The sequence below is a fragment of the Radiomyces spectabilis genome (genome assembly GCF_025331425.1).
Source record: "Radiomyces spectabilis strain NRRL 2753 chromosome Unknown BYT42scaffold_17, whole genome shotgun sequence".
In the NCBI taxonomy this organism is placed as follows: domain Eukaryota; kingdom Fungi; phylum Mucoromycota; class Mucoromycetes; order Mucorales; family Radiomycetaceae; genus Radiomyces; species Radiomyces spectabilis.
The window spans coordinates 226,940-247,796 of record NW_026251942.1 but is presented as its reverse complement, the minus strand read 5'-3'; the positions used below and the strand labels follow the sequence as shown (position 1 = coordinate 247,796).

General features: G+C 44.4%; 10 protein-coding genes across 10 annotated transcripts; 5 read left to right on the top strand and 5 right to left on the bottom strand.

Annotated features, from left to right (window-relative positions):
- Nucleotides 1-1,442: 1,442 nt before the first annotated feature.
- Nucleotides 1,443-3,307, top strand: BYT42DRAFT_595946 (RNA polymerase I-specific transcription initiation factor RRN3; the record flags this gene model as incomplete). Its single annotated transcript, XM_051570894.1, has 3 exons — nucleotides 1,443-1,692; nucleotides 1,754-2,016; nucleotides 2,081-3,307. The coding sequence occupies 3 exons, from the start codon at nucleotides 1,443-1,445 to the stop codon at nucleotides 3,305-3,307; spliced, it is 1,740 nt and encodes a 579-aa protein (XP_051418599.1).
- A 2,021-nt stretch (nucleotides 3,308-5,328) lies between these two features.
- On the bottom strand, nucleotides 5,329-6,128 carry BYT42DRAFT_549971 (uncharacterized protein; the record flags this gene model as incomplete). The annotated part of the gene is made up of 4 exons (XM_051566107.1): nucleotides 5,329-5,516; nucleotides 5,797-5,871; nucleotides 5,926-5,997; nucleotides 6,056-6,128. 4 exons carry the CDS (start codon nucleotides 6,126-6,128, stop codon nucleotides 5,329-5,331), a joined length of 408 nt encoding a protein of 135 aa, XP_051418598.1.
- A 2,393-nt stretch (nucleotides 6,129-8,521) lies between these two features.
- BYT42DRAFT_618431 (uncharacterized protein) lies at nucleotides 8,522-8,786 on the top strand (the record flags this gene model as incomplete). The annotated part of the gene is made up of 2 exons (XM_051572282.1): nucleotides 8,522-8,597; nucleotides 8,659-8,786. The coding sequence occupies 2 exons, from the start codon at nucleotides 8,522-8,524 to the stop codon at nucleotides 8,784-8,786; spliced, it is 204 nt and encodes a 67-aa protein (XP_051418597.1).
- Nucleotides 8,787-9,179: 393 nt separating this feature from the next.
- BYT42DRAFT_148827 (uncharacterized protein) lies at nucleotides 9,180-11,177 on the bottom strand. Its single transcript, XM_051562279.1, has 2 exons — nucleotides 11,129-11,177; nucleotides 9,180-11,045 (listed from the first exon to the last, which is right to left on the bottom strand). Exon 2 carries the CDS (start codon nucleotides 10,692-10,694, stop codon nucleotides 9,282-9,284), a length of 1,413 nt encoding a protein of 470 aa, XP_051418596.1. The 5' UTR covers nucleotides 10,695-11,045; nucleotides 11,129-11,177; the 3' UTR covers nucleotides 9,180-9,281.
- Nucleotides 10,946-12,069, bottom strand: BYT42DRAFT_505488 (galactose-1-phosphate uridylyltransferase; the record flags this gene model as incomplete). Its single annotated transcript, XM_051565031.1, has 2 exons — nucleotides 10,946-11,045; nucleotides 11,129-12,069. The coding sequence occupies 2 exons, from the start codon at nucleotides 12,067-12,069 to the stop codon at nucleotides 10,946-10,948; spliced, it is 1,041 nt and encodes a 346-aa protein (XP_051418595.1).
- An 88-nt stretch (nucleotides 12,070-12,157) lies between these two features.
- BYT42DRAFT_148825 (fungal-specific transcription factor domain-containing protein) lies at nucleotides 12,158-15,255 on the bottom strand. The gene is made up of 12 exons (XM_051562278.1): nucleotides 15,141-15,255; nucleotides 14,999-15,067; nucleotides 14,866-14,893; nucleotides 14,731-14,809; nucleotides 14,072-14,661; nucleotides 13,676-14,018; nucleotides 13,485-13,606; nucleotides 13,109-13,425; nucleotides 12,855-13,043; nucleotides 12,645-12,781; nucleotides 12,400-12,586; nucleotides 12,158-12,328 (listed from the first exon to the last, which is right to left on the bottom strand). Exons 1-12 carry the CDS (start codon nucleotides 15,217-15,219, stop codon nucleotides 12,288-12,290), a joined length of 2,181 nt encoding a protein of 726 aa, XP_051418594.1. The 5' UTR covers nucleotides 15,220-15,255; the 3' UTR covers nucleotides 12,158-12,287.
- Nucleotides 15,256-15,543: 288 nt separating this feature from the next.
- Nucleotides 15,544-17,418, top strand: BYT42DRAFT_588461 (uncharacterized protein). Its single transcript, XM_051570268.1, has 2 exons — nucleotides 15,544-15,939; nucleotides 16,053-17,418. The coding sequence occupies exons 1-2, from the start codon at nucleotides 15,634-15,636 to the stop codon at nucleotides 17,043-17,045; spliced, it is 1,299 nt and encodes a 432-aa protein (XP_051418593.1). The 5' UTR covers nucleotides 15,544-15,633; the 3' UTR covers nucleotides 17,046-17,418.
- Nucleotides 17,419-17,688: 270 nt separating this feature from the next.
- Nucleotides 17,689-18,129, bottom strand: BYT42DRAFT_549968 (uncharacterized protein; the record flags this gene model as incomplete). Its single annotated transcript, XM_051566106.1, has 2 exons — nucleotides 17,689-17,876; nucleotides 17,970-18,129. The coding sequence occupies 2 exons, from the start codon at nucleotides 18,127-18,129 to the stop codon at nucleotides 17,689-17,691; spliced, it is 348 nt and encodes a 115-aa protein (XP_051418592.1).
- Nucleotides 18,130-18,286: 157 nt separating this feature from the next.
- On the top strand, nucleotides 18,287-18,987 carry BYT42DRAFT_618425 (uncharacterized protein; the record flags this gene model as incomplete). The annotated part of the gene is made up of 6 exons (XM_051572281.1): nucleotides 18,287-18,296; nucleotides 18,355-18,378; nucleotides 18,435-18,571; nucleotides 18,652-18,718; nucleotides 18,776-18,868; nucleotides 18,935-18,987. 6 exons carry the CDS (start codon nucleotides 18,287-18,289, stop codon nucleotides 18,985-18,987), a joined length of 384 nt encoding a protein of 127 aa, XP_051418591.1.
- On the top strand, nucleotides 18,691-20,581 carry BYT42DRAFT_148621 (putative methyltransferase-domain-containing protein). Its single transcript, XM_051562276.1, has 4 exons — nucleotides 18,691-18,718; nucleotides 18,776-18,868; nucleotides 18,923-19,876; nucleotides 19,949-20,581. The coding sequence occupies exons 3-4, from the start codon at nucleotides 19,065-19,067 to the stop codon at nucleotides 20,448-20,450; spliced, it is 1,314 nt and encodes a 437-aa protein (XP_051418590.1). The 5' UTR covers nucleotides 18,691-18,718; nucleotides 18,776-18,868; nucleotides 18,923-19,064; the 3' UTR covers nucleotides 20,451-20,581.
- The last annotated feature ends 276 nt before the right edge of the window (nucleotides 20,582-20,857 follow it).

Genomic DNA, 20,857 nt, shown 5'->3' with positions numbered 1-20,857 from the left:
TCATGGTAATAGACTGATTTTTTCATAAATTTGACATCCATAGCCATCTATAAGCGTTTCTTTTGGACATTGCATGAGAGGGTGTTGGTCTGGGATAATGGCTTTCGCTTAACTTTTGATGCAATCGGGCATTCTGGCAAAGAAGAACGAGGATGGTTTAACCAATGATCTTGTGACGTGACTGCGGCTGGCGGAACGACAAAGCCACTGAATTGGTTGGATCAATGAAATTTTGAATAAGGTCTTTTTTTTTTTTTTTTTCTTTTTTCACGGTTGGACAGGAAGCGTTTTTGTTCGGTTGACATTATCGGATATATACCATTATTCTCTTTTGTTCATTCTGAATTGTTAAGCTCGAGTTTCCTTTATGCCCGTCCGATCTCTTCCAGCTGCAGCCGATACAACTACCATGGCTGATCCTTCCGTATTACTCCAGTCGTCCATCATGGCGTCAAAGCAGGCTACCCTCTCCGTTATGGATTCGGACGATTCAACCAACAAGGAGAAAATGAACAACATGAAGATGATCATGAAGAGTTTTGTCCAAGGCGCTTTACGAGAAAAGGACCAGGTAAACTACTTTCACCTTTTTTATTCCAAATAAGATGCAATATTATGGAGTCTCTTTCTGTTTTTTCGTTGGTCCGTATCTTTTTTCTTTTGCTTGTATCTGGATGGACCTTGCTTGTCTGTTCAGTGCGGTAAAGAAAGAGAAAGGGACAAACGTTTCATGCTCGAGGGCAAAAAAAACCACACAGCTTTGAAAAGAGCTAGGTTCAGCATGGGACATTCGAGGTTAACTTTATGAAAAAAGCTCAGCACTGGGTACTTTTTTTTTTTCTCTTCCTCTATGATCAAAAACAGAGAAACCAAGTACGGCAAAAAATGATCAGTGTAATCTCGCTGGTCTCCAAGGTCGCAGCCAACGGACAGTATGCACAATTTCTTTTTCCCCGCTTCTTTAATCATGGAGTGTTCGGGTTTTTGTGCTGCGCCATGAAAAAATTTTGACGGGGTTCTTCAAAAAAAAAAGCCGACAAGGAAAAATTCACAAGGAAAGGTTATATATCATGCAGATCGACAGGAAGAGGCTATATTCTTACAAGGATTTTAGCTGTTGAACCGTCAGGTCTCTGCATTCTTTTTCTTTTTGGTCATGGTTTGATGATGGAAAAGTCTCGTGCGGATGATGGAACCCAAGGGTATCTTTCTTCTTTTGTTCCCCCTTTGGTTTTTCAAGGGGTACGGAGATAGCCCATGGTTCAAGGAATTGACGGAAAAACAATAGCAATCTTTTGGTGTTGCTCCGTTTTTTTTTATTTTTTATTTCCTGTCCCCCCACGATTCTTTTTTCATTGCTGTAAAAACGTTTGGGTTTTGTGCTAATGAATGCATATTAGGGCAATCTCTCGAGATACAATGAATTGATTGGACTGTTGTCGATGGACCCGAATCAGGATGCTGCGCCTTCCACTGCCAAATTGTACATTTGGATTTCCGTCCTTTCGCAATGTGTATCTCAACTGGACAAATCGTGTGCAACACTGGTCGAAGCGACGTTGCACATTGATTGGGCTGTTCGGCCACGAAACTTTGTCGATGTCTACATTGATTTTCTGGAGAATCTCGTTTCGGCCCATGCATTCTATGTCGTCCCCGTCTTGAATATGCTTGTAACCGGCATGAAGTATCGTAAGTTGATGGAAAAACGCTCGGATATAAGTGACCCATAGCTAAACCGGCATTGTTGTAGGCATGAGACTTCCAAACTATGCCGTTGTCAGTCGATCAACAGTGTATGAACGCAATCATGAAGCACTTCGATGCATCCTGCAATTGATTCCTACTGCGGCCAGTTCACTGTTTGTCAGTATTGTACGTCTCGTACCTCACAAACGATTCAGTTCCGCCGATCATGCTGCGTACGTCAAGAACATTCTCGAAATTGCTGAATATGTCCCCATGTTGAGACGCCAATTGCTGGGTCTGGTCATCGACCACATGGTCCAAGTGGATGTAAGTTTATCGAATTCCTGTGCTGTTGCTCAGTGAGGCTGATTTTTTGTTTTTTGGTTGACAGGCTCACATTCAAATCGAGTTGGACGAAATGGACGATGAGGTGGAATTTGATATATATCATATGGATTTTGACAAGGATTATGAATCGGATGCAAGTGATGATGAATCGGACGAAGACGACGAGGATGACGATTCCAGTGTCAGTTCGGATATTGAAGACGACAGCGAGGATGATGAACGCGATGAAAAGAAGGAAGAGCAAATCCAAAAAGTGCAATCCATGGTCCGCAAACTGGACGCCATGATGCTTCTTACTTTCCGCTACTTTGCCAAGGTGGCCATCAATGGACCGTCGGACGTACGCAACGAAATCTATCAGACGTTGATCGACATTTTCGACCGGGTGATTTTGAAAACACTCAAGTCGCGTTACACCCAGTTCCTCATCTTCTACTTTTGCTCGTTGGATGCCAATGCTTACAGCGATCATTTCTTGGAACATCTGTTGTTGCATATCACGGACAGTCTGCGACCGGGAATCACGCGCATTGCGGCGGCAGCGTACATGTCGTCGTATGTGGCGCGAGCCAAGTTCCTGGAACCGAGTACCATTCAAAGAATCGTGTTTGTGCTTTGCGGATGGTGTGAAACATACGTCGACACGTATGAACAGACCGTGCATCATTTGGATGCTTCCAAACACGATGTTTTTTACGCGGTGATGCAAGCCATTATGTACATTTTCTGTTTCCGATGGCGAGAACTGGTGATCCAAGATGATGTGGAAGCGATCAACGAAGAAGAAGGAGAAGAAGAGCCATCGTCCATGATGATGTTATCTGCGGCGGGTGGATTATCGCGCAACTGGTGTCGTGGTCTTCACAACATGCCTCGCTTGATTGGCAGTCGATTCAATCCCTTGAAGGTGTGTTCGCCTGCGGTGGTGCGACAATTTGCCAAGATTGCGCACCAGAATCATTTCATGTATGTGTACCCTATACTCGAAAAGAACAAGGAACTCTTGATATCCGGCGTGAATGCAACCACGGGCAACAATATCACGGCCAAGAATATTCTGCAAACGGTGCAAACCTTTTTTCCCTTTGACCCTTACAAACTGGAAGGCAGCCAATCGTTTATCGACAATATTTATTTCGAATGGATTGCCGATGATGACGACGACGATGACAGCAGTGATGAAGAAGACGAGGAAGACGAGGATGACGATGTATCGGCCGGTATGATGGCCATGAGTATCAGTCCGAGTCCTACTCACTTTTTACAGTAAAAACCCACCCTCCTCCTCCTCCTCTTTCTTTACATGTTTTTATTATTTCCCTCGTTCTTTTTTTTTTGGTTTCTTGTTGTCACCAATGCATCACTCGTTTTTATTACCCCTCTCGTCTTTGTATCCCTCTTGCATCCATTTCGTTTTTTTATGCATCCATATCAATCATATTTTTTTTTTTAAAAAAAAAAAAAACTCAATAAACTGACACATTCTGTTTAACGCGAGTAAAAGAAAAGCGCTTTATTAAAAAATTACGGTTTATGATAAAAAAGATGTGTTATTGCATCAACATGGTGAAGATTTGAATTCAGTTGAAGCAAGGAGAAAAATCGACTGTTGGTTTTGAAGCATTATTCCTACAATCTGCATTAAGTCAGCAATTTTAAGTGTATTTAGGATAAGAGCGGCGGTCACCGTTCTGAATCGACTAAGACGACATCGGATCCCAGTTCCCACCAAGCAGTTGTCACATTGTATATCATACCAAGCGAGAGATAAAAGCCCGTCTCCGAGACCTTGCAGCAGATCTTTGCATACTTGACGAGTGTCGAAATGGACTTTAAGCGTATCGATAAAGGCCGCCACAATTTAAAAAGGGAGCCAAGGTGATGTTCCGTTGTTACAGCCGAACAGTGAGCGACTTGAATGTCAAAACGTCTGGGCTTTGTTCGGTTCGATGCATGCCGTAAAAGAAAATCATTTGAAAATACAGTATACTGTGTGATGGGTCACTGATTACTTTAGACTATATATGGTGTTTCGATCCTCATTAGAATAAATACTGTTGTATTGATACTCTTTAAGGGGAGGTTAGGTCTGTGAGACTGTGCGTAGATTTGAGAAAAGAGAGTTTCAATATCTAGACCACGATAAAGTACATAGCTATCGGGCTTATAATGAGATAGTTGTACAAGATGAGGATGGTTTCTATATAAGGAACTACTGCTTTAATCGGTTATGTCTGAAGACTCATTTATACGACAAATACAATTACCATTTAGTGTTGGAAGTCGAGTTTCTATTCTTTTTTGGTATTCCACATCTCTGCCTTTTAAGCTTTTTTCTTTAGCTGCACCACAGCAAATAGAAACGAAGTTCACACAACTCATATATGGATCTGATATGATGCGACACATAGAAAAATCCGGGCAACGCGAAGAAAACACAAAAATTGAGAACTGGACGAATACCACACAAAATCGTCAATTTTATAATACAGTGTGCCAATGCTTACAAAAAAGTGAACACACCAAAAAGGCCTGCACTCCTACTGCCTTTTTATCCATCAGTAGTAACCCGTTCGCATCGAGTTGGTATTGCTGATGGAGGCCAACAGCCCTAACTCTCTACCCTGTTGGTGATTTCTCTCCCAGGGAATTGCTTCACTGCGACCGTAGGTGGGTTTATGTCTATCGACCCTATTATAGACGAATTCCCAGCCACTATTGCCAACGCGAGGGGACGGTCGCGGATCGACTGCTTCTTGCGGGGAAGGACCTGTGTTCTGAACTCGAGTCAACCGTGGCGGCGCAGCCTATGCCTTCCGGAGCAGGAGGGGTCATGTCCAAGAGCTGTTAATGCCTGGATGCTTATGTCCTGTACCTCCGTACAAATATCCAGGCACTCTTGCCACGTCTCTTGTAGTATTCCGATTCCGATGATTCAGGCGTCCTGGTTCAGACCGCTTGGCTCTTTCCCCAAGTGGTAGATACCACTGGATCGGTCTATTAAATCCGGATTCCTGGTTCGGAGCTGGAAATCCCGCTTTGAGGATGGGAACGGCATTAAATTTGACAATCTATGAATTTTGAACTATGTCGATGTTTTGTCTGATAAAAGAGTACCTTTCGAACTGTGTGCAGAATTTGAAGGCTGCCATCACACCGCCTGTTTCGATACCGCATTTCAGGTAGACATATCCGTGGGAGAATGTGTACTCGAGAAGGGAAAAAGCCTCTGTCGCTCAAGGGGATGTAGACTATAAAAAAAAGCTCATATCAGTACGAGCAAGCGTACTGTTACGCAGAATAGTCCATACTGATTTGGTGGGAAGTCATAGGAATAATGGTCCATGACCGTCCCTCGAAAAGTTCATTTTTGCGGAGTAGCCAGCCAGAGTATCGGATCAGGTTAGACGTTAGGGTGGTGCCTGCCTGTGTCTCAATGACCTGAGGGGTGAGCTCCCCAAACTCTTCCACGTATTTTTCTAAATTTTCGCTAAAAATAAGAAGTTAGATTTTATAGCTCAAAAGTAGTATTCGGATTACTGTTATCGTACTCGTAGAAAAAATGAATGTCATGCCGGTTTCCTGGTAAACTGTTCCAGTGCTCTTGAGTGAATGGCTTGTGTTTTTGAACGGCATGCAACGCTTTTTTTCCTTAAGAAAGAAACAGTGAGATTTTTCATACATTATCATTTCCCTTTTCTACTTAGCGCTAAACAAGCTTTGCAGCAGTTTGCGGGAGGGTGACGCCCTGTTGCTCACTGTATCGCAGGAAATAGGCCATCCAGAGTCGCTGCATGAATTTTTCCCAGTTAGCCTTGAAATGCATGATCGCATCTAAAAACGCGCATTATTTAGAGTCCATACAATACTCGTGGAGGATAGACTTACTTGTGACCAATTTGCTGGCATAGGGTCGTCCCAATTCATTCAATAAGGGGGACCATCGGGGATAGTCGTACCCTATACATAAGCGAACATCAGAATTGTTTGCTGTTTCCTTCTTTTTTTCTGAACGAACCTTGAGCGCATGGTAGGAACTGTCTTACGAACGTATCGTTCAAATACTCCTCCCAGGTTCGTCTTAAAAACATGTATAGAAGAGTATTTGTTTTGGTATACCGAAGTATGGCACGCTTGTTCCTTTCAATAAGTTTCAGTGGCCGTTCTACTCGTTTGCGTTCTGCTGCAATCTCATCTTGCTTTTTGAACTGGATGACTTTGTAAATAATTTCGGATTCGGATCTGCCAACTTTGATTGCGGATACGATTCAACGTCCCATCCGACTATTCAGTGTAAGCAATTGACAACTGTATAATAGCTCACAGCTATCTGATGGTTCCTAGTTTATCATACTGGGCATTTTCTGCCTGCACACTATGTGCAACTACAAATGAGTCGGATCTGGTATCTCTGAAATTTCAGGGGAAGAACAGAACAGAAAAGGAAGCAGACACATAATGTCCTTGCATATGTCTGTTCTTTGTCGTTATGTTATTGAATTGGACCATCATTTTGCTAATAGCAGCCCGAGATAGCAGAATGAGATCAGGAGTTCAGTAAACGCGCTCATGTTGATGCTCTAAGCAACAAAGATTTTGGCAATGTCATTAACACAGTAAAAGTCGGGTGAATACCTAAATGGGATTACAGTACCCAAACGTTTTCTCATAATGAAATATAAGTGAATGTGGCGCAAAAAAATATATGTAACAACAACAAGGTCTCCCCGCAGAAGAAAATCATAGAAAGAAAAAAAGATGATAAATACCCAGGAACAGCTAGCTTTTTTTTTCATTACTTTTCGTCTTTCTATATGTTTCACTACTTTTCTTACGTTTTTACGCCTCTTTTTTTTCGACAATGAACCTAACATCTATTCACCAAGAAATCATTCAGCCCAGAGCTGAAAAGGAACAGAGGCCTCTCCATTACGACAATCGTGCCTGGGATGCGCTCGAAGCGCACCATTACTGACTTCTGGAGGCCCTAATGGAGGCCCCATTATCGTTCCAACCGGATGACCATCCGCGTAGTCTCCAGCCAGTCGATGTGTCCTCAGATGGAGGATCCCGTTTCAAAAACTTTATAAAAGCCATCCCGAGTATCGATTGGCGGGTCTATCAAGTCACTGGCCTTCCTGTTGGAGGCGGGATACATCAACCGTTGGTTCCGACTCAGTAACCGATAGCATCAATGTCCTCGGGCTGTCGGCCTCGTCCAGAACCTACAGGCAGCTAATCGCAGGTGTATCGATGATCGATACGGACCATGACATGGAATCGGTAAGGATCAAAATTTACGTCACAGTGCCCTTGCTCTTGCTGGCATGATATTTTCAGTGTGCAGTCCGTTGAATGATAAAGGTTTTTTTCCTTCCTCGAGTACGCATGCTCCCTTCAGTTCTTCAACGAGTATTTCAAAATTAATGACCATGCCACGCCACCCTCTTAAACTGCAAAGAGGATGCGATTGAGCAAATCCATTCTGTCGTGTTCGGTAAAATAAAATAACGTATTTCAATACACTCTTTCCTCTTTCATCGCATGATGTACGTGTCCAGGATAAATGTCATACTGGATCGATATCCTCAGAACGTGCGTACTATAGTTCAAATCCTAATCACTGAAGATGAACCTCATGACCATCTTCACTCAGGAACCGACCTTGGACATAAAGCAATCATGCCAGCAATCCACATTCACAATTAACCGTCTCTCTGTCCACCAAAAGTCTCCTCTTGTCATTCAGAGTATCAACGGCAATATCTACAGGATAAACGAATTCTTATAATCGACCAATTCAATAACATGTCATCATAAGCTATATAAGCAGACATAGGTTGCACCATTTGCACCGTTGCATATATACCTGACTTGTGTCTGGAATGTCAGCATGGAGCCCTCCTTTTGTAGTATAGGAAGGAAGCTAGACACAAGTTTGTTAAGAATTGTTGTCAATTCTTTACGCCTGAATATCCACGCGATGATGTCTTGAATGCATGCCTATGAGATGTGTGCATAGTACATAACCTTCATTACTCAAATCAAAGCAGTCCATTATGTGCAAAAGCTTTAAATATGCATTTAGCAAAAATCCCTTTCCTTGGGTGATATGATAGGAAGCCAGAGACATCCAGCGCCTCGGCATTGGAAATAGAGAAGAGTTTTGGTCATTTCAAATGCAGAAGCACAGATGTTTCTGAGTTTGAATTAAAGATTCATGCATCACGGTCTTAACCTTCAAACAAAATTCCATCCCAATTCACTCATGTAGTAAAGGATGTAGATGAGGGTGTCCCGGAGATAAGAGTACTGTTGTAAAAGATGGACAGCGGTTGAGGATGAGTCATTATTTGGCCAGGACGGTGTAATAGAATTTTTTTTCAGTCATGGTATAAAAGGATGCGCTTTTTCCCCTTTCTTTCCTTTTTGTCCTCCTTGCCCTTTTTCGTTCATCTAATTTTTTTGATTCTTTTTTTTCATAATGAATCCTACCTCTGAGCTCTTACCTGAAGAACAACAGGGAATTGAGCATGTTGAACGTTTATTAGATCAAGCTGGTAAGAATTTATACAGTAATGGTTGCTTTTTGTAATATGAATAATTTTTTATCTTTTTTAGGTCCAGAGATCACAGCAGAGGTTTTGGAAGCTCTTCGTCAAAAATACAAATTTCGATTCGTCCCTCGACCTGGTGAATCTCAAGTGGCGTTAAGCTGGCACACTGGCCGTGTTGATTCTAATGGATGACCAATCATCGAAACGAGCAGAAGCACAATTATGGCTATAGACGTAGAGGTATGTATTTCAATGTATTCCAAAAAAAAGAAGATACATACAAATTTGATTCTAGACTGGGGAGGAAGTTTTTTTCCCCAAACAGTAGTTTCCAGTATGTCAGATTAGATTCAGCGCCCTGATTGAAAGATAAGGCCGGTCAATTGTCGTATTATTTATTTTTATGAAGTTGTTGAATATCTCGTCTATGATTTTTTGTAGTTGTTTTGAGGACCTTTTCGTCATGGACACTGTTCCGTCGAAACATATCATTGCATCTCCGTTTACGTGGAAGATCAAATGAATTCCATTTGTGAAGTAGTGAAAAAAAAGAAAGGAGAATCAGTAATATATTTTACAGAATGACAAATGCTTTTTCTTTCTTTTTGAGATTTCGTCTATCGTATGAATACACTAACAAGCCGTACATCAATGATTTTTTTTTCGTTGTTTTCGTCAAGATTTATTTTATTTGTGAGGCGATGTTTCATCAGTTGGCGGGCTTGGTGCAGTTGGATGGTTTGGTATAGCATCTGATGCCATGTCGTCAAAGGAAATAATGTGTGCTTGACGGTCACGATCGATCTGTCGCCATCCGATGGCTTCTGGTTTAAATGCCATGAGTAGAATCAGGACAAGGGAGGTTAGAAGCAAAAAGATGGCAAGAACAATGCGAGAACGACGCCGCCACATGAGATCGGCTTGACGTCCCGAAGGAGAGAGTGACCGTTGTGAAGGACCGATATACAATGCGCCAAGGATCCAGCAAGGGGGAAACATGAATCCCAGCACGAATAAAAGAAACGAAGATCGAGCGACCCACGGTTTCTTTGAATGAGGATGGGTCCCGTCGACTTGCTTTTCCAGGTGAGACGTGGATCCCACATAGATGCTGTTGGATGTTTCACTGCTGCAAATGGAGGCGTCACGATTGGCTTCGCGGCGTAAACGGTCGAGTTTCGCTTTCACGCGACTGCGCCAGGACGATGTGGCCAAGGTAGATTCTGAATCCATGGGATCCACCGCTCGATCCCCCGCCGACGCATCTTTCTGGTTTTGCATCAATTCCGCCAATTCACGATATCGATCGACGGAAAGAGCCGTATTGTAAAAGATTTCTTCGTTCAACTCGGGCAGGGTGGGCGGCGGTGGCAGTGATGAGAAGGAACTCGTTGCATCTTGCGATTGGCCCGGTATCCCGTGAACGATCGAGGAAGACGAAGAATATGCAGCGAGCATGTGTTGTCTCTTCCGTCGTTGCTTTCGATGATGGCCTCGATAGCCCGTGTGACCTTTCTCAAACGAACCAAAACTGTAATCCGGCTCAAACCACGCTTCCCACCGCGACAAGGTGGCTTCCGATCCGCCGCTTCGCAAAGAGAAGGAGGCCACCGACGGATCAAACAGTTGAGAAAGACTGTGGTTCAGTGCGGCGTCTCGAATATTGGCAAACGATGCCGATTGTTTGGTGAGCCGGCTCAGATCCTGCTGATGTGTGTGATAGCGAAGTTCACCAATACCGAGCGGTATGGACGTATGCATGTGAGGCTGTGTCTCTGTGGCATGATTCAAGGAAAATGTGGAAGTGGTGTCATTTGCCGTGGAGGAGGAACAAGACGCTAGTGCATTGGGAAGCCTTGGTGTGGAAGAGGATTGACGCAGGGTATGGTGAGCATGAGGAGTCGGCCGCGTGGTACTGGTGTTGGGCAGTGTAGTGGATGAAGAAGCCTTGGGCAAGTTGGTCAGTGATGATTTTGAACTAGAAGATGAAGAAGAGTCCAAAGTAAATCCTTCATCGATGAGATTGTGAAAGAGGGAACTGAACGAGGTTGTTGAAGGCGGAGCCGGAAAGGAAGGCTCTGTAGGATTGTCAAAAGACATGGTTGCAGAAAATGAAAAGAGGCAGAGCAACAACAACAACAACAACAACAAAAAAGAGAGCAAAAGTAGACAAATAATGCCCAGAGTACAAGAATATGATCATGATTCAACGGCGATACATTCGCTTTCAAAATGTGAGACAAGAAGCAAGACAATAGTGTCAAGAGTAACGATTCACGTAAAAAACAAATCATGCCAATGAATGCAGGAACAAACAAATCCATGATTTCCCATTTTTGGGTTCATTTTTTCTACAAGCGTTGTTTGTAATGAACGTCCGATAATCCTCTTAACCTATCCGCTGCTTGTTCCGGCGTCAAATCTCGCTGAGGTTCACCGAGCATCTCAAATCTAAAACCATCCGAAATCATCAAGAGAGTCAGTCCATGGACTATTTTTTATATTGCCGTTTCAACTCGATTCAGAAAACTTACCCGACCAGGAATTTTCGAACCGTGGCACTTCTCAGTAACGGAGGATAAAAGTGAAGATGCAAATGGGCAAAATCGTACTGGCCACGCACAGGCGCCTGATGAATACCCATCGAGTATGGGAAACTGCACTCGAATAAATTGTCATAGCGACAAGCGACACGACGCAGCATATCGGCTAAATCGGTCTGTTGCTTGTCCGTCAATCCCGGTAAATTGGCCACGTGGGTCTTTGGCAGCACCAGCACTTCAAAAGGCCACACTGCCCAAAATGGCACCACACACACAAATGTATCGTTTTGAATCACCACCCGTTGCCCATCCTTGAGTTCACGTTCCACATAGTCACACAGTAAGCATGACAGATGTTTTTGTTGATATGCCTGCAACGAGTCCAACTCTAGCCGCGGTTCATCGGGAATACGGTCCGTGCACCACATTTGGCCGTGAGGATGTGGATTGGAGCATCCCATGGCGGCTCCCTTGTTCTCAAAGATCTGGACATGGGTAATATAAGGCTTGGTGCCCATATCCTGGTAACTCTGAGTCCACAATGTGATGACACTGCCTATTTCTTCCACTGTCATTTCCGCCATGGTCAAGTCATGTCGCGGCGAAAAGCACAGAACGTGACATTCGCCACGAATGCCTTCCACTTTGAAGAGATCGTCATTGGTGGCTTCCAAATCGGGCTGATCCCGTTGCACGGCGGCAAAATCGTTGGGAAAGCGATGGGTGGATGTATACTTGGGATTGTACTCGTCATTGGCTCGCTTGTTACCGGGACACAGATAACAGGCAGGATCATACTGAGGTCGATTGTCGAGTTGCGGACCTTCCTGCTGGCCTTGCCAAGGTCGCTTGGTCCGGTGCGGCGAACAAAGCACCCACGACTGAGTTAGAGGGTTAAACCGTCGATGAGAGTCATTGGTGAAATCAAACATGGCTTTTTTAATGATGCAAGTATAATGACAATGATGTTGAAATAAATAAAAAAAAAGATGAAAAAAGAAAACCAAAAAAAAAGACACCGGAAAAACGATACAACCTAAACCTGATTCCCCCGGGAATCCGCTGAATGAGGATATGCAACGGAAGTGATTCCCGGGGGGTTTAACAGGGTCGTCTATTTCCCGAAAGCCCATGAGATGCGCTTTCTTTCTTAAAATTGATACCCAGCTTGAGCTAATATCATGTTCATTTCTGTCGTTGAAACAAACAACGCCCATCAGTCTCTCATTCTTGCGCGCGTGTTAATAAGGAAAAGCTCTTACCTTGCCAATCCATACCAGTAAACGCACCCCAAAAGGACCGTTGTTGTTCCACAGGCAACTGGAAGAACGTTTGTGAATGGTTCGCGTCCGTCGGCTGAACAGACGATGCATCGTCTGCCGTGGGTTTGCTGAGATCTTCATCGTTCAGATACTTTGTTAAACCTTCTAAAAATGGAACAATGGATCGCTGCAAGGACAATTAGGTCGACTTCCCTTTCCCACTGATCATTTGAGTTCTCTCTTACGTCTGGTATATATTTCTCCAGTCGCGTGAAAACAGTTTTGAGCTCTTGCGATTGTTGTCGTGCTTCCTCGCCCACTTTGGGTTCGACATTTTTATGGTTCCACAGGATCATCATTTGCGTTTGCAGCAAACAATAGCCTAAGATGTCGCGCGTCAGCTGGGAGGTGGAAAAACCTCGGTACCACCACTCCCAATTTTTTTTTCTACTTACTGCTAAGCGACCATCCGAAACTGAAGAGAGATTCTACATCCATGGCAGCCAGAATGCTGACATTCAATTTCAGCAGTCCGATACATTCCATGGGGACGCGATCTACCGCCAAATCCTTGTCTGCTTTGGCCACGTAAGGACATTGGCACATTAAATGAACGATATTCCCCGCAACCGTCAGTTGACCCGCTGTGCATGACCATTTTGTGTGAGAAAAAAAATTACCAAGGGTTCAAGTAACAGCAGGCACTTACCACCGTGATTCATTTTATGCCGCAATGACGGAGACACGACCGAGGTTTGGAGTCGATGCAGTTCGTCCTCGGTCAATACGAGATGACTGGGCAACGATGCTTTCCAGTCTTTGAGCCTTTGCACCACGGAATCGGCCACAGCTTCAAGTTTGATTCGTTTATCGTACATCGCACGAGCTCGAGGCGAATACAGTTTGCGTAGCACGTCGCCAAGAATGGCCGATAATTTTACCAGGGGAATGAATACGCTAAACGTCGGATCCTCACCCGTCGCAGGATATTCCACGTCGCAATCCGCATCAGAAATCATCAAGGGTCTACATCAAGAGCTTCAATTTCCTTGATGTCACATGTCATCCATTCTCCATGTACCCACCTTCCCAAAGCGGCAGACACCCATCGGTCAATAACATATGCCGACCACCATAATCGCCGGCCAGATTCTTGATTTCTCATATTCAGTTGTGTATTGGATCGATGCAATCCTAAATCCTGAGCCTAAAAAACCCCATCATCGTCAAGACAACCTGGCCTCTGAATCGAAGAATATGCGCGCGAGGGTCCTACCATTTTTACAGCGATACTGGTGCCTAACCAATTTTGACTTTCGGAGCCCCAGGTTCTCGCACAGGAGGCTCCTAGAAGCAAGACTTGAATGGTGTCCAGGGACGGTTTCAAGAAATCGAGTTCGTACTTGTTTTGCAGTTGATCTGACAAGTTGCGAAATAAGACATCGTGGCGTACTCCATGTTTTTGCGCTACGGGATCGTCGTCGCTCAGCAACCGACTCGCGGCGCGGCAAACAGTGAATAGAAGAGGTTGTGACAGGGTCTGATAATGATGACGATACTGATCCATAAAGTAAGATTCATCAATGATCGGTAGAAACACATTCACTTGTGTAAAATAACTAACAGAAACAGCGTCAATGTCATCCAGCCGATCATGACTTGAAGTGCTTACATTTCCACCAATCGATCGACCACCTCTTGATGCGGTAATTCCCAGGGTGCCTTGTCCTTTTTGTTGGTGCCGAGCCAAAAGTCACCGGTGTGATCAAATCGCGCAATCATGATATCGTCTTCGTTGCCTTGCAAAGGTCGATTTCGCTTGCATTTTTTATTGTCAGGATCGTCGTCAGGGAACATTTTATTCAGCATATACACGCCCGAGGAGCTGCCCATGTAAGAGTAATCACTTTCTTCCTGAGGATGGCCATGACTATTTTGTTCTACGGAAGCCGGCTTCCGTTCCGTTGAAGGTTCTGTAGAGGTTGAAGAAGCTCTAGATCGTTTACGCTGAGTGACGCGGGACTGAGGAGGAGGTGAGGCGGAGGCGGAAGGGGTGGAGGATGGTTCATGGTCGCTGTCTTCGAAAGAGGGCGAGGGGGACGCAGTGTGTGAGTGATCATCCGCTTGTCCAAGCATATCTCGTAACGCATCGGAAGAAAAATTGCCAGAACTGGCAATATTGACAAGCAGTTTCTCCATTCGACGTAGGCGCGACTCTAACCCTTCCACATACCCTTTGGGAGGCCCGCGCTTTTTGGCCGCCTTGAGAGAATATTTATTCACTGGTAAGCCTTTCCACAGGGCCAAGCATGGCTTCAGAGTTCTCTTTACCTCGTCAAATGTACAAAACTTGCCGTAACTGTGACATGACGTACAAGGTCGTTGAGGCAGCATCTGATCATAATCACATCTTTTTAAATAATGAGCCACCGTTCTTCTCTGTCGTGCAATGATAAAAACAAGTACCTAATTTTCTTCCGCCGACACAGATCGCCTAAGAAATGACGCATCGTGAATCGAAAAAGAAAGAAAGAGAAAGGACTCGTCAGTAGGCAGAGAAAAAAAAAAAGGACGATTCCGTTTTGTCAAAAAGGCTTACAAGCGCGACTCTTTTTGGTACGGCGTAGCGCGGCTGAGGAAGTTTCCTGCGGGTCACCGTGGTGAGTATCTAGGAAAGGTGAGATGTCAAGAGCAGACATGGACAGCTTGAGGCGCGTGTGAGCACCGGGAGAGAAACGTACTAGGTGAACGTACGAATGAAAGTGGTGTTGAGGAAGACGATGTCGGTTGTTGCGGCGATGTCTGTGTATATGGATTCATAAAGAATTAGGATAAAAAACAAAAAGGTTGTTGGACCGGAAGAAAGGGGAAAATAAGAGATTGTATGGCAGTCGACGTTTTGGGTGAATTGTCCAAAAAAGGCAACCGCCAATAAAGTTGGGTTTTTTTTCCTTCAATTCTCTCCCCTTCTTTGAACCCGAAAAAAAAAAAGTCAAATGGGCGGATGCCTTTGAATCCTTTGGGTCCACTGTAACACCTTACTTACGGCTGCACTTTTTTATGGCCAGTCAAAACATTTTCGTCCATCCATAAATAAACCCCAAATTCCCTTTTTCATCTTTGCTGCTTTTTTTTTCTTTTTTTTTTTTTTCTTGGCCTTTTTGTTCCTTCTTCTCCTTCTCTCACCGCCACTGGTTCCTTGTCCAATATAGACAAAATAGACAGACTGTTGCCATGTCGTATACCTATGGTCTTAGCAACCGTGACTATGACAGTTACCTTCGTTATCAGTGGTACTTGATGCGACAACAAGAAGAAGCGTACTATCAGGCTTTGATGGCAAGACAAGCTGGGATCTATGACGATGGAATTTCCTACATGCGAGGTCCAGTCTACCCACGGCGAAGTAGAAGAAGACGGGCTTATTCGATGGAAGATCGACATCGGCCCTTTACGCGAGCGGAAACAGAATATGATGATGCCGACCAAGACGACCACGACCACGACAACCACCCCTACAATGAGATGGTCCAAACGCAGGTAATAAAAAACCTAAGAGATTTTTTGCGACACTTTCATGTTGGGTAACGGAGACTCAAACAGATGTCCAAAAAAAAACTTTTTTTTTTCCTTTCCCAAAAAAAAATTATTAGGTAGACCCTCATGATGATGAAGAAGAAGAAGAGGAGGAGGACAGCGATACGTTGGATGAAATGGAAATCTTGGCTGCCGAAAATGCCAAACGAAACAGTCGTCCTTACAAGCTTATTCCGTCCTTGTCGGAATCCAGTTCAGGTCCATGGATTCCTTGGGGACCGCCACCCCAAGCTTCCTGGAGTTCGCCACTCATCATCCCTCCAGTAGCCGTTCACACCACCTCCACCTCCACCAACAACACCGCCTCCTCCATTCAAGTCTCCCCCAATCACACCCCGGCCTCTGACAACTCTACCTTGGTGGATGAAGAATCCATCTCTTCTGATACGAGCTATTCGAAACAAGACATTCATGCTACACAGACATCACCAAAACACAGTAAAAAGAAACGATGGCCCTTTTCTTTTCTGTTTACCCGATCATCCTCTCGCTCAACACTGTCGCCATCGTCATTGTCGTCGCCTGGGACGACCACCAAAAGTATGTCTAAAGGTGCCTCTCCGTCATCACCATCCCACCGTGTCATACATACCATTGCATCGCCTGATCCCGTGGGCGATGTTTTGGATATTCAGCAGCAAAAGAAACTCGTCGAATTATTAAACGATCCCAAGCAACGGTGTCAACCAAAGGATACACCCGAGGAAGCAGCGCAGGTAGCCAAGCTCGATCGAATTTGGGTCTTTCGACATGCCAGTAAGCCCAGTTCGGAAGCCATCGATGTGTGGACAGGATTTGACTACAAAAATCAACTGTTGCTAACGCAGTACCATGACGCATCCAAGGCGTCTGTCGATGCGGGCATTGAAATTTTTGATTCACATATTCGGCATGGTCGATTACCGGTGTTGGTGGTGCCCAGTCGGAACCAATGTTTTTACCCCATCACATTGGAAGGTGATGAAATTGCTACTTTGGAACTCGCCTGTCTCCCCAATTCGTCCGATGTGCAATTCGTATATCGACAACCCCTTGCTTCTTTATCATGAACCGTATGTACAGTATACCCCACTTTTACGGTATCTGAGCTGTACCACACATGATATGCGACATGACCCCGTGTACAGATCAAAGCGAACAGACCGTTACAAGCGATTGCCACTTTTAGTAAAGCGCTTTTTTTTTCTTTTTTTGTGTGAACCTTAAAAAAAAGTTGCTTCGGCGCTTTGATAACCATAACGTAAAGGTCACCATAAATGTAGATAGTTCTATATACCAATGGTACTTTGTATTTTCGCCATCTTTTACTGGAAAGAAGGTTCATCTGTTATGATTCACTGTGCATATGGTTACAGTGCATATGATCATGAGCATTCTTTGGCTATGTGTGAATTGTACAACAAAAGAAAAGTTGTTGACCGTTGTTTTATCTTCTTCTTGTTACTTGTTCAAGGTTTTCCAGAGTTTCCCGCGTTTCAGATAAAAAAGCTCTTTTGATTTATTTGAACTACACGCGCTGCATGATTCATCATTCTTCGTTTTTTTTCCCCCATTCCTTTTTCGACTCGTCGCTGTTCGATGAGGACTGATTCTTGATAAACAGCCGAGAGTGTGTGATTGGGTTTAAAGTCAACTTTGGGATGATAGTTCAATCCAGCAGCAGCAGCAGCATTGCCTGCCTTTTTTTTCTCTTTATTCCTCTTGCAGTCGTTGACGGCATTTTTCGCGAGTCTTGACAGATAAAGCCCAGCCCCACATTTTGAAAAGTACCATGCTAAAGAATCGCCATTGACCAAGAATGGTGCCAATGAGAAACAGCATAATCGAGTAGACGAATAGTTCAGCTACGAAAAACACGCACAGATACGACCAAGAACCGGCTAAATGGTAGCAACATAGTATTATTACATAACCGCAAGGAGACAAAAAGACTATGCAGCGGCAATTTTTTTTTTTTTTGGTTTCCTTCTCACCTTGTAGGTTAAAGAGATGATGTAAAATGGCTCGGGTGACGGCCACACTGGACGATCCCGTTACACCGAAAATGCAGAACCGCAACAGCCATTGAAGATAAAACTTGGCATCCCTGGTGGGTCTTGTCTCGGGATGGCCGAGAAGCGGAGCATCATCCATGGTACGCGAAAATCTGGAAAGATCTGATAAGAGCAGCAGAGAAAAAAAAAAAATGGAAATTGCGCCCAAGGAGCAAAAAAAAAGCGACGAGTGGAAAATCTCACATCCGATTCTCATCGTTCCTTTTTTTCTCGACTCGGCCCTTTTTTTTCGACACATGATTCTTCGTAGGTGACTCTGGCTTCTGTGATCCATGCATTCATTTTTAACCGTGATATCTCGTAGAACAAGTGGTGGGGTTTTTGTTAGGTATGGGAACGTATACGTATTCGACTACCGTAGTTTGAATAACGATGTCTTGACAGTGGCGATATGCTGGGGTTCAACCAATCCATTCATCAAAAAGGGCAGTGAAGGATTGGAAGCCGTGAGCCAACGCTATCCGCAAGGTGGTATAAAACGATGGACCGCTGAGCTCAAGTATCTTTTAACGCGTTGGCAGGTAAAAAAAAAAAAAAAAAAAAGGAACGCAATGAAACCTCATTCCACGCAGAACGCTCAACCAGAGTCTACGTCAAATAGTATGTGGTTCCATTGACACTCAATCTAAGTGGATCCGTCGTTTACTATTATACCCTGGGAAAATCAGGTGAGTGGATATTCTGCACTTCTTGCCACGAACATCTCCCACTGATGACAACAATAGAAATGTCTTTGGCCGTCCCCATCACCAACTCGCTCACATTTGTATTCTCTTTACTGACGGGTCTGATGCTCGGCGAAAAGTTGCACGGCAAAGGTAATAATACTCAGCTTCTTTGTTAAAATAACCAATCTCACCATGAAAATGCAGACACCTGGTTAGGCATGGGACTGATTCTAGCTGGCATTCTCATCTGTGTCAGCAGCAAGGCCTAAAAAAATAAAGAAATAAAAAAAAAATTCAGAAGGCTTCTTTTTTTTTTTATTTCATTCTTCCCCCTATTCTTGTTTCCATGGCAGGAATATCCGACGAGGAATTCCGGGCCAAGCTCGAAGCTCATTTTGCTGTGTATCGACTTAATCTACGTTATCCATTGATCGCCAATGTGGTTCCCGGCGCTTGGTACCGCGTGGATCTGATCCTGGTCAATGAGCTGGGCTTGTTCCGACGGGCCGACATGGTTCCCGATGGCGAGGTGGAATTGGATTGCCAACTGTTGGAGCCGGCTTACGAAAGCTTGGCGCCCCTGCAGCAAGATAATCAATGGTGTATCACGGTACGTCCCGCCAGTCTGTGGGAAAATGATCGTATCGAGGCCGCCCAGGAAGGAACCGTGGCTGGATTTCACGGAAGCGGAAAAGGTGCCTTTGAATACATGATCCAAGCTAAAAAGGGGTCCACCTCATCCTCTTCCTTGGTGGGTGGACCACGATACTTGTGCGTACGAGCCGCACGTTGGAAAAAGTTTGCATCCCACATCACCGATATCACGATTCTGCCCCTGGTCCTCGGACCTATTCAACTCGATCCATCCCTGACCCTGGATACCACGACCCTTACCCAACGGCCTACGGAACAGTGGCCGGAATTTACAGCCATGGTCCATCAAGGATATCGTCTCTTTCTACAAGACACAGACAACACAGCAGGCCCAACGAACACGGCGATAAGGGCGAATAACGTGGTCATTGAAGAGTCGTGGGATGCAGGAATTCCCGGCAAGATTTGGGACTCGGCGCTTGTCATGCTACAACTCGTCGAGCGGCTCGTTTCACATCAAGCTTATAAGCTAGTCAACCAGCATGTCGTTGATCTGAGTGCAGGGTAAGCTTGCGATAGAATACGACAAAGGTCCCGCGCTCGAATGATGATTAAAAAAAATGAATGCCTCGGTAGTACGGGACTGTTGGGCTTGGCAATGGCGAGTTTCTGCAGGACACAACAACGTTATGTACCGTGTCAAGTAACGATTACAGAACTCGACGAAGCGCTCCCTTTGATCCAAAAGAATGTCAGTCTTCATCACACATTGAAAGAGAATGTGTCGGTGAAACCATTATTGTGGGGTAACACGGAGCAAGCCAAAGCGTGTGGCAAAGCAGACATCGTGCTGGCCTCGGATGTCTTGTATGAAGCCGAATTCTTTGAAGATCTTGTCAAGAGTTTTGTCGATCTCAGTACACCTCACACACGAATTTTTATTGGTTACAAACGTCGAGGATTCAACGCTGCAGAGGAAACGAGATTCTGGGATTTATGTTCCGTGCACTTCCATATAACCCAATTGCGTCCTCCCACCAAAACAGATACTGATGATGATGATGATGACGACGCCATCCTTGTTCCATCCTTGGCTGAAGCTACCGGCGTGCAAATCTATCGCCTTTCAAGGAAATAACGATCAGATAGCCAAAAAAAAAAAAAAAAAAAAACGCGCGTGACAAATGGATCTGCTTAAAAAATTGCTCCTTTTTGTTGACCGTTGATGACTTTCCCAATCTTGCCCCTTTTGATATGTGTACAGAGTTCTTTTTTGTTCTTCTTCTCATTAAAAACTGGCAGAACCCGACATGGTAAAAAAGAAATTAGAAAAAGTAAATGGGTGATTTGACGTGAGGCGTTGGTTTCCGATCATTATTATTATTATTATTGCTGTTGTCATGTTTTATGTCAAAGGAAGTATATTTCTTTCATCGCTTTCCACACCTCAAGCCTCGCCCAACGAAACATCCACCACCGATCCAGTTACCACCCACACTTCAAGTACTTCATCCTCTGTGCTTCATCCTCCAAGCGATCCCACAA